The following is an 11,178-nucleotide window of genomic DNA, read 5'->3' as shown; positions in this document are numbered from 1 at the left end:
GGGCATGTACCTGCACGGCCACGGCTCGGAGCAGGCGTCGAGCAGCGCTGCGGCCGCACCTTCGTCGTCGTCGGCGGCCACGGCGACGGCGACGGGCGGGGCTGCTTCGGCGTCTGCGTCGGCCGCCTCGAGCGAGCAGGACAAGGGCCAGGATCAACCCATGGACCAGCTGTGAGACTGCGGTGCTGCCCCCGCTTTCGAGGCTTTGCATCTGCACCCTGCACCGTCGTCACCGTCGTCGAGGATCGCAGCCTCGTCCTCTATCACCTCTCTCATCTCTATCAAAGCATGGCCAACAGTAATGGGCTCAGCTCTGGCCCGCATGCCTCGCCGTCATTCGCCACGCATCGTCCTTTGCCTTTCCATTCCGCCTCGAACGCTTCCTTTCCTCTCCCGTCGCTCGTCTGCCTTTTACGCTCTTTTCCACACCTCAAAAGCTAGCTAGCCAGCCAGGATGGGCGGCGTGTCGCCGAGAGGGAGGAAGGCAGGGAACTGGAGATGCAGGCATCTCGAGGTTGCCGTCCCTCTCTGCAGACTCGCCGACCCCCTTGTCGCCATCGCTGTCACCGTCGACGCGCAAGGTCGAGGGCTGGCCCTCGTGTCGTCTGGCCCACGCTATACCACACCACACTGTCTCTTTGCGATCGTCGTCCGCTTCCTCTGCCTGTTCCCCTCTGTCATCTCAGTGACTATGCCAGATTCGACTCATCTGCGATTTCGACAGCGTGCGATGGGCGGGCGCGATTGCGGCCGTCGTGGTCACAAGGCTGGGCTTTCGAGGACCTGTTGACGAAAGATGGGTAAAGTCCGGTGGCGACATGTCGGATATCTCGTCAGACGGGGGCATTGATCGGCCAGACCCGGAGCGGCGCGGGGAGGGATGAGCTGAGCAGGCGTGGCCAGCGCGAGGCTGCTTGGCCAAGGAAGCCCCGCCGCCGACTGTCTTCTCCACATGGCCCGCGCCAGCTCAGCTCGAGTCAGGCCAGCCAGGCAGGCAGCCAGGCAGGCAGCCAGGCAGGCAAGGGCGCGCCGGCGGAAAGGCGGGCCGAGGGTCCATGACGTGACGTTGGCTGCTTCGCTCAGCAGGCAGACAGACGGGCGAGCCCAACCCAAAAAAAATCAGGCAACCGAGGAAGGGCGCGGGCCTGCCTCTGGAAGTTTCATGGCCGGCCAGCTGGCACAGCAGAGCAGACGCGGGGCGGGCAGCGAGCTTACGCTTGACTCTCATCCCGAGTCTTCTTGGGCCCCTCTCTGCCACGCCTTCCACCATCGTCCTCTAACTACCGCTTCACACTCAACCCCGCTGCAGCTTCGTCTTGCCTCTTCTCTTCTCTTCTCTTCTCTCGACCTCCATCTTTGATTTTGCCTCACCATCGCCCCTCTTTCTCATCGCTCTGCTACATCCACCGCGCTCGCACCTCGACGTTGCAGTGACGCCAGGCTCACCCCTCGCCCACGCCAGCATGGCCACCTATCCGACCGAGCCGCTACCCCTCTCGCTCTCCCCTCCCACCAACCAGCTCCTCGATCTCCTCGCCGGCGCCACAAAGAGGGTCACGTCCCCGCCCCACAGCGCATCCTCGTCCACCTTGCAGCATCACCAGCACCACCACAACCACCGCCAACAGCAGGCCCAGCAGCAGCAAGCGCAGTCGCAGCCAAATGGCACACGCTCACGCACAGTTTCTGGCAACCTAAAGACGCCCACAAAGACCAACCAGCCCAACGGCCAACATCGCAACCGCGCACCCTCGTCGGTCAACGGCAGCAGCGACACCCATAGCGATCGCGGCTCCACGTCGCCCAACGACGCCGCCGCATTCAAGTCGTTCCAGCAGCTCCTCGACAATGCCGCCAGCCAGCTCGCTTCCCCAGCCGCTTCGCCGCAGCAGCCGCCCAAGCCCGTAGACGCGACTGTCGCCCCGCGCAACGCGGACAGCCCCCGAGCCAAGCCGGACACAGCTTCGCCCAGTCGGTCAACGCAGGACGTCAATGCGCTCATGCAGCAGTTCCTGGGCGGACCCAACTCGGTGGCAGCCGAGAGGGAGCCTTTCTCGAGAACGAAGCCTGCCAAGAGCCAGAATGACGCGACAACCCCCGCAACCGCTCAGGTGCAAGCAAACGGCCACGTCGACTCGGAGCTCAAAGGGCACTCTGCTGCCGAGAGCCAGGATCAGGCAGAGACCAAGATCCAAGCCGCTGGAGACGTCAAGGCCAAGTTGGCCGGAGAGCATGCCGGCGAGGGACCGCACGAGGTCCCCGCACATCAGCAGGCAGCCATCGTCCCTGCGCCTGAGCCCGCCCAGCCCGCCGCTCCAAGTGGCCTCGGCCTCGAGAGCGCCAGCGTCTCCACTCCCACCAAGACGCCTTTCGACTTTGTCAGCGCCTTTGACCTACTGGCTGAGCAGCGTCCATCTGCCTCGCCGCGGCCGCAGGCGCAGCACGACGGTGTGCAGCAATCGCCTTCGCGACGGGCGGACGCAGATGCAAGCTCGTCTCCTGCGGGTTCGCCCGAGACAGAATCACAGCGAGAGCCCGACGCAGGCATTCCGCCGCCAGAGCAAGCAAAGCAGCAGCCAGGATCAGACATCGAGGGCTGGTCCGCAGCAAATCAGGGCATCGCAAATCTACTGGCCAAGCTGCAGTCTGCCGCTCCGGCCCTTCCCACCAGCACCGAAGCAGCAACGCCAGCACAGGAGACGCCAGAACAGCCGTCACGGTCCGAGTCGCAGGCGCCTGCTTCTCGCACCGCTGAGTCCAAGAGTGACGATGCGACGAGCACGAGACACGTCAATGGCGACGCGTCTGGCAAGCTCGAGCATGCGATATCGACTCTGCCCGCCGTCCCTGGCGATCTTGGCGAAGCCGACGAGGCACTCCACGCAGCCAACCACGCTGCCTCGCTGAGGGCAGTCGGGGCATCCGCCTTTGACGATGCCAAGACCTCGGGACTCTCGATCCTTTCGCCCTCTCGCGCTTCCAACACTCCACGCCACGTCACGCTCGACCTGTCGGCCAAGCAGCCCGCGGGCCTGTCGAGCCTCTGTCCAGCCAAGATCGAGACGTCCGGCGTGGCGCTGCTGCCTACTACGTTTGCCTTCCAGTGCAGCGTCTCGGCAGGAGGCTTGTTGCCCGCGTCCAAGGTCGCCAGCCTCGGCGCAAACGTCGCATGCTACGCGATGTCGAAGGGCAAGGTCCGCCTCATCCACTTTGAGACGGGAGAGAGGACGCTGTTGAGGAGCCCACAGCGCGCCAACCTGCGCACTCTGGTGGCTTTCCAGCCTGTCAATGCGGACGATCGCCGGCCCTACCTGATGGCCGCGCTCGGCGACAACGTCAAGGGGTCGCAGGAGGACGAGCTCCTCGTCTGGCCCGTTTCGGCGTCCTTTGTCGACGACGGCAGCGCGACCGAGGAGCCCGAGGTGCTGCTGCGCATCTCGGCCAAGCACGAGGATGGGGCTGTTCCGCTCCGTCGCTTCACCGGCATCGCGTGGCACCCCACTGATCCCAAGCTTGCGGTTTCGACGAGCGACAACACGATCATCGTCCTCGACGTCGACCAGCTTAAGGGCCAGCTGCAAGAGCCGCAGATCGACTCCCCGGCGCGCAAGGTGGTGGTCGCCGAAACGGGCCCGCTCGCTGGCTGGGCCTTTTCGGCGGACGGTGGTCTCATTGTCTCCATCGCCAGCGAGGAGAAGAACACCTGGAAAATCCAGGTCCACAATGCCGACGCCGCGGCGCAGGAAACACCCCTCGAGTTCAGTGTCGCCCCGCCTGTCGAGGCACGCGACCTCGTCGTCAGCCACATTTCCGCGATCGGCGACGATGCGAGCCCGGTCAGGACGATTCTCGTCGGATTCGAGCGCAACACCGTCCTCGCCCTATTCGACCTCGTCTCGCGGTCGTGGAAGCACGCTTTTAGCTTCCGCATCCCCTCCTCGGTGCCTGCGCATCTCTCAGCATCGCACTACAACCTCCTCGCTTTCGATTGCATGACCGACACGCTGCTCATTGCCAACAGCCTCCGCTCGTCGATCTTCGCCCTCCGCTTCGAGTACGACTCGCTGCCGTTGCCGGCGACAGACGAGGAGGCGGCATCGCCACTTGCGAGGCTGAAGAACCGGCTGCAATGCGGGCAGCAGCCCTGGAGCGTCAAGCCCGTCACCCAGATGCGCGAGTGCGCCGTCAACGAGCCTTGCACCGCCCTTTCAATCGTCCGGCGAACCGAACGCGGCCGTTCGACCTGGGCGCAGAGCGAGCTGCGCCTCTTCGTCGGTCATGCCGAGGGTGTCGATCTGGTGTACCTGCCCCTCGCCGCGATTGGCGCCAAGCTGGGCGAGCAGAGCGGCGCTGCTGGCCAGCCTGCCGTCGTCATTGACGACGATTCGGACGCCCCTGCTGCTGCTCCTTCGTCCATGTCTGCGCTCAGCACCCCTCGAGCTGCTTCCCCGCAGGCTGGCAGCGTCGCCCCTCTTCCTCAGCAGAGTGACCAGCAGGTGTCCGGATCCGAGGCCAAGCCAAAGAGGAAGAAGAAGTCCAGGCCCGGCAAGAAGTCGAAGGCGGCCGACGACGAGGAGAGCGCCACCGGCAGCGAGCCTCCCTCGCTATCCTCTTCACGGATCGCTCTGGCTGCATCTGGCAACCCTGTCGTCGCTAGCGAGGACGTCAAGACACCCACCCCTGCCTCTGTCGGCAAGCTCGCAGCTGTCAACGGCGTTAGCCACGATGCGCGCAACGACGCCGCCGACCTCGCACGCCTCGAGAGCCGGCTGTCGACGATGCTGCGCGATGCGCTCAAGGGCGCCACGCCCGCGGTCACCTCGGATCAAGCAAGCTCCATGATCGACGCCGAGCAGCTGGCCATCGCCGTGGCTGGCGAGATGACCGACACCATCTACGATGCGCTCGCCTCGGCGGTCAGCGATGCTACCAATGACACGCTGGCCAACGGCATCCAGAGCAGCGTGGCCGGCGCCCTGCCCGTCGAGCTCGAGAAGCTGATCGGCCGCCCCGAGATCCAGGATCACCTGACGCGTGGCATCGCCAAGTCGATTCTGCCGGCGGTCCGCCAGACGGCCGTCGAGGTGGTCAGCAAGGTCCTCGCCCCGCACTTTGAGGAGGTGATGATGGACGTCGGGCACCGCGTCGAGGCGGCCATCGTGTCGGAGATGACGAACGTCCGCAAGTCGATGTCTTCCGAACAGAGCGACGCGTTGAAGGACACCGTCGAGACGAGCCGCGCCATCGCCGCGGGCATGGGCGAGCTCCTGAACAAGCTCAACGAGGTCTCGAAGCGCAACGCCGAGCTGGAACAGATGGTCCGAGCATTGTCGCCGCCCTCGGAGCACGCGCACTCAGAGGAGCACAAGGTTGCGCCCGAGGCTGCAGCATCGGCCGTCGTTGCGGCTTCCGCCCCCGCATCCGCCTCTGCGTCGGCGAAAGCTCCCGCCCAGGCCCCCGGTTCAGCTGTGGCTCAAACGGCGCCCAAGGAGACCAAAGCGGTCAACGGCAGCTCGGCCAAGGATGGCTCGTCGCAGGCCCACCGCTCAGCCTCGCCCGCTCCGCGACGCAGCAAGAAGGACAACAGCCCCACCGAGCCATCAGCGGCCAAGAAGGCCAAGACCGCGGAGGTGGCCGTCGTCGCCAAGAAGGCCGATGCCGCGCCCGCTGTGGACCTCAAGGCGGTCAAGGCGATCCTGCCCGACCGCATCGCCATCGTCGGCGCCGGACCCGTCGGATGCCTGGCCGCACTGGGCTTCGCGCAGCGCGGATGCAAGGTGGATATCTTTGAGTCTCGACAGGACCCCAGGACGGCCGAGGCGATCAGCAGGTCGTCGCAGCGCAGCATCAACCTGGCCATCTCGACGCGCGGCCTCACCGGTCTGCGCAGCGTCGCCGTCGTCGGGCTGGGCAAGGATGCCGCGACGGGTCTCGAAAAGGACCTGGCCGACACCGTGCTCGACGAGGCGGTGCCGATGCGGGCGCGCATGATCCACACGGTGACGCACCGCGGCAGCGGCAGCTCGAAGCGCTCCGTCGTCAGCGAGAACAGCCAGGCGTACGGCGCCAACGGCGAGTGCATCAACTCGGTCGACCGCAGCCGCCTCAACAATCTGCTGCTGCAGCACGCCAGCCAGCACCCGCTCATCGACGTCCACTTTGACTGCCGCCTGCTGACGATCGACTTTGAGCACGACCTCCGCGGCGGCGCCAAGCGGTACGCGGATGCCGAGGGCGACGTGGCAGAGCAGAAGCAGCAGCATGCCATCGCAAGCACCAAGAAGAATGGCGGGAGGGCGGGTCAGCAGCAGCAGCAGCAGCAGCAGCAGCAGCAGCAGTCGGTCGCCGCCAGCGACCGCGTCCGTCTCGACTTTGACGTGCACATCAACAGCAAGAACAAGCACACCGTCACCCGGTACGCTGGCCTGGTGCTCGGTTGTGACGGTGCCCACTCGGCGGTGCGCACGGCCATGGGCAGCATGGTGCGGATGGGCTACTCGCACGAGTACGTCGACAACGGCTACGTCGAGCTGTCGATCCCGCCGCGCACCTCGCTGGGCGCCGGCAGCCGGCTGCGGGGCAACGGCGGGCTGGACGGCAGCCGGGGAGGCCACGACGCCTGGTCGATGGACCCCAACCACCTGCACATCTGGCCGCGGCGCGACTTTATGCTCATCGCGCTGCCCAACCGCGACGGCAGCTTCACGTGCACGCTGTTTGCGCCGTTCCGCATCTTTACCGAGCACCTGTCGTCGAAGCGCAGCATCCTGGCCTTTTTCGACGAGCACTTCCCCGACGCCGTCGACCTCATCGGCCGCGACCGGCTCGTCGAGGACCTGCTGGCGCGCAGGCCGAGCCCGCTCGGCAGCGTCAAGTGCAAGCCGTACCACTACCGCGACCGCGCCATCCTGATCGGCGACTCGGCGCACGCCATGCTGCCCTTTTACGGGCAGGGCCTCAACTGCGGCTTCGAGGACGTGCGGGTGCTGCTCGAGAAGATCGACGCGGCGGCTGCAGATGCGGCGGCGGCGGCGGCGGTGATTCGAGGAAGGGACGAGGGCGGCGATACGGCGACCGGGACGACGACGGCGACGACGACCATGACGCCGCTGCACCGCGCGCTGGACTCGTACACGACGACGCGGCATCCGGACCTGCTGAGCATTGTGCAGCTGGCGTCGGACAACTACCAGGAGATGGCGTCTTCGGTGATTTCGCGGGGCTACCTGCTGCGGAAGCGGCTCGACGGGCTGCTGATGAAGGTGCTGCCGCGGTGGATGTGGCAATCCCTCTACATGATGGTGACCTTTTCCAACCTCGGGTACGCCGACGTGGTGCGGCGCGAGCGGCGGCAGCAGCGCATCGTGCGCGACGGCGTCGTCGTCGGCGTCGTTGGCTGCGTCGGGCTGGCGGGCCTGGGCGTCTGGAGGACGAGGGAGGTGTGGAGGCCCGCGCTGCTCGGCGTGCGCGAGTCGCTGGCCAAGGGCCTGTCGCGATGAGCAAAGGGTAGCTTGATTGACGAGGCAGACAATCTAGGTAGACGGAGACGACGACGGTCAATTGCACAGTCTTTTGCATTCCATCTTTGCCGTGCTGTGCTGTGCCGTGCTGTGCTGTGCTGTGCCGTGCTGTACTGTGCGGTGCACTCTGTCATCCTCTCTGCGTCGAGAGGAAGGCATGGTGAACGGTGACTCTGACCGTCGACGGTGGCGGACGCATGGAGTCATCGAGGGACTGACTGAGCTAGCGGTCGGCCGAGTGGGGCTGGTCATCTCGAGGCGCGGCTCCGAGAGGATCAGAAGGGGTCCACTTGTGAAGCCCGAAGAATGAGGGCCTTGAAGGTAATACCAAAGTTGCCGCACTCTCTAGGCTTCGAAAACAGGAAAAACTGCCGAGGCCATGCGATCTGGCAGCAGCTGGCAGTCACCCGGCGGCGGAAGAGAGCCTGCTCCCGGCGCTGGTTCCCCGAATTCGTAACTCGCCAAAATCCTGGCAACCGAGCGATTTTCCGAAAGCGGCGCAACCGGTTGATTTTCGAAAAGCGAGGAAATCTTGCGAAGAGCTGAGTTGCGGAAACTTGAAAAGCCCCGGGCCTATCTTCTCGGCCGTGTCGTGTCCAGCAGGCAAGATGACGTTCCGCGGCAATTTGGCCGAGGGCAGGGCAGGGTTTGGCACAGGATCGATGCGAGGCAGCGAATGGAGGATGCCATGCCATGCACCACGTTGCATCGAGGGTGCGTGCGTGCGTGAGGAATTAGCGCAGATCGTCCTCGCCTAGAGTCGGCACGGCTGGCTGGCTAGCGCTGGCAGGGCGGGCTCGATTTCGGCATGTCACAAAAGGCTAGGCTGCTGCTGCTGCCTTGGCTCAGCAACCAAAGGGCCGCTGTACGAGGATCGAATGGCGAGACACAAAAGAGAAAAAAACAGAGATAGAGGCACCGTAGGGAAGCGCAGCCGCGCGGAGGCTGAGAGGCCGGTTCGATGGCTGCGAGCGAGGTCGAGGGGCGCTAGGCTAGGCTAGGCCAGGCCAGGGCTTTGGTCGGACCGCCGGCAACAGGGCTGCGCTGCGCTTTGCATGCATGTTACGAGATGGACGGACGGACCGACCGACGGACGGTCGATGGGCGAGAGAAGAGCGAGGTTGGTTGGTTGGTTGGTTGGTTGGTCGGTTTGGTGGCCGAAGCTAGGGAAGAAATGACGCAGCACCCCCTTCTGCGCCATGCCATGCCATGCCATGCTGGTCCCTCGCTCCTTATGTTTTTTCTCGCGGGCTCCTTGCTTGCTTGCCTCGACTACTCTGGAGACCTCAAACTGCACCGGTTTGGCGTGGTGCCGGTCGGGACGGTGTTACCGGGCGCGATTTTGGGGGGTCCAGCCATGTTGGCTGCTGCGCCCGTCGCCGTTCGAAACGGACGAACGAAGGGCCATGGGTGGGTGGGTGGCGTGGGGGAGGCGCGGGATGCAATCGATGATCTCTTGCTTGTTGGCACTGGCTGGGCTGATCTGGATCTGACACACGCAGATGCACGCACGGCGAGAAGAGAGGCAGATGCTGGCCCCCTGGTCCTGGTCCTGGTCCTGGTCCTGCCCTGGCCATGCGGCTAAGAAGAAGAGAAGAGAGAGGGAGAGGGACAAGGATCGATTTTGGGATTTTCCAGGCGGGGCGTCCAGGCCACCAACCCCGCGTGGGTCGGTGCCAAACCCTTGCGTGGCCTGGCTGGCTGCCTGGCTGGCTGGCTGACTGGCTGGCTGGCTGACTGGCTGGCTGGCTGGCTGACCCCGCCTTCCTCTCTCTCTCTCCTGTCCTGGCCTGGCAGGCCTGCGCCACCTACCTTTGCTGTACCGTACCTGGCTGCCGGTGGTCGTTGCTTTGTTGGTTTCCTTCCATCTTGCAGATGCCACCTTCCGGTTGCCTCTCCTGCCGTCAGCTCCAGCGCCAGCGCCAGCACCACATTCACCACCGCTACCACTGCCACCACCACCACCGCAGCCAGATTACGCTCCTGCACACCCCTGTTTCGTCATCCCCGTCACCTCGGCCGACACCGCGCTCCCCGTATACCCAAGCCCATCCCCTCTCTGCACCGTCCGTCTTCCGGCCTTTTTCTCGACCCCCACTTGCTCGCCGTCGGTCCTATCTCTCGCATCCCATCCTCCGCAGCCTGCAGCAGCCCTATCGCGCCCAACGGCCATCGGCCAACGGCCAACCTGCAACCACAACCGACACCCTCGCCACCATCCCGGCCAGCCCGTTTCTCCTTTGTCGGCGCCCCACGCCCCATTGACCGTCATCCTCGAAGCAGCGCCCTGCCCCTAGCTTCCGCCGCCTTGGCTTCCTACTTGCCCCTCGCTCATAATCGCGCCCTCGGACTCTGGTCACACAGTCAGCCGGACATGGTTGCACAGCGCTCCTGAGGCTCGGCGCCTTTCGGGCTCTGGCTCCTCATCGTATCCACACCCTCCCAGCTCAGCTCAGCTCAGCTCGACACCCGACGCCCTCTCCCTCGTCGACTCCCCTTCGCCACCTCTCTTGAGCCGCTCGCGACCCTTTTGCCAACAGCGCACCGGAACAGTCTTTCGATGCTCACCCTCAACCCCTAACCTTCGTGGTCCATTGCCGGTCGATACTCCGTTGCCGCGGCTGTCGATCCAAGAGGTGACGCTTGAATTCACCCGAGCAGCTCCTCGACCGCCACAGAGGATCCGCTGTTGTCTCTGCCCTTCGTCGCCCACAACCTCCTCGTCCACCTCATAATGCCCCTGATCCAATTCGCCACGCCGCCGACGCGCGAGTCGGCCTTCCAGGGCGGGCGCCCGCCGGCTCGGTCGGACCAGGCGCACCATCTTCCTGCCCCTTCCAGGTCGCCATTGCCGCCGTCGCAGACTCAACAGCAGCAGCGACGGCAGCAGCCTCAAGCGCCACCTGCGGTCGCAGCAACGGCCATCTCCCAACCCGAGCCGCTCGGGCGTCCATCTGCGACGGCCGCAGAGGTGCAGCCGGAGCCGCTCACCTTTGAAAAGAGGCCGCTGGCACGCACGCCTTCGTCTCCAGAGCCCGCTGAGAACAAGCCTCAGCCTACCTCGCCTGTTCAGTCCACCGACCTCGCGGCTGGGACCTCGGCAGCCACCACCTTCCTGCCTGCTTCTGGGCTCTCCGCCCGTGAGCCAAAGAGCTTGCTCGCCGATGCCCTTTCGAATCACAGGCCGCAGAGGCCTGCACTGCCCTCCGCCGTATCCAGCGGCATCCTCCGAAAGGATCGTGGCGCCGACTCGCCCACATCGCTTGCCTCTGCGAGGGAGGCACACACAACCGACGACGACGTCGCGCCGCGCGATACTCGCACCCCCATCACGCCTCTCAAGACGCACTTTGTCGAGCCAGTCAAGCCGCGTCGCTCGCCGTCGCGCTCGCCGCCAAGGCACGCCGCGGCGAAAGGAGACAGGCCAACTTCACAGGGTGCTCCGAGGCAGACCGCAGTCCGCCTGCATCGCTCGGAACAGGTCGACCAGCACCTCACGCTCACCGAAGAGAGGGTCGCTAGCCTGGGCTCCGAGCCGCCGGTGCTGACGCGGCGTCGCTGCCTCGTCTTCCAGGAGAGCTCCGACGTTCTCGAGCGCGCAGCCGAGCGGGCCGCTCGCCTACGCCAGAGCCGACGGCTCGGTGCCATGGCNTGCCGT

General features: G+C 65.3%; 3 protein-coding genes across 3 annotated transcripts in view; all 3 read left to right on the top strand.

The window, feature by feature from the left end:
* Nucleotides 1-175, top strand: part of PFL1_03040 (uncharacterized protein) — a gene marked incomplete at both ends in the record, with an annotated part of 3,523 nt that extends 3,348 nt beyond the window's left edge. Inside the window, one exon of the mRNA XM_007880557.1 lies at nucleotides 35-175. Within this exon, the coding sequence (XP_007878748.1) occupies nucleotides 35-175 (141 nt within the window). The remainder of the gene's footprint in view (nucleotides 1-34) is intronic.
* A 1,288-nt stretch (nucleotides 176-1,463) lies between these two features.
* On the top strand, nucleotides 1,464-7,499 carry PFL1_03039 (uncharacterized protein; the record flags this gene model as incomplete). The annotated part of the gene is made up of 1 exon (XM_007880556.1): nucleotides 1,464-7,499. One exon carries the CDS (start codon nucleotides 1,464-1,466, stop codon nucleotides 7,497-7,499), a length of 6,036 nt encoding a protein of 2,011 aa, XP_007878747.1.
* A 2,755-nt stretch (nucleotides 7,500-10,254) lies between these two features.
* Nucleotides 10,255-11,178, top strand: part of PFL1_03038 (uncharacterized protein) — a gene marked incomplete at both ends in the record, with an annotated part of 4,217 nt that continues 3,293 nt past the window's right edge. Inside the window, one exon of the mRNA XM_007880555.1 lies at nucleotides 10,255-11,176. Within this exon, the coding sequence (XP_007878746.1) occupies nucleotides 10,255-11,176 (922 nt within the window). The remainder of the gene's footprint in view (nucleotides 11,177-11,178) is intronic.

The sequence above is a fragment of the Pseudozyma flocculosa genome (assembly GCF_000417875.1).
Source record: "Pseudozyma flocculosa PF-1 unplaced genomic scaffold scaffold00009, whole genome shotgun sequence".
In the NCBI taxonomy this organism is placed as follows: domain Eukaryota; kingdom Fungi; phylum Basidiomycota; class Ustilaginomycetes; order Ustilaginales; family Ustilaginaceae; genus Pseudozyma; species Pseudozyma flocculosa.
Note: the sequence above shows the minus strand (reverse complement) of the source record. Positions and strands in the feature narration are given on the sequence as shown.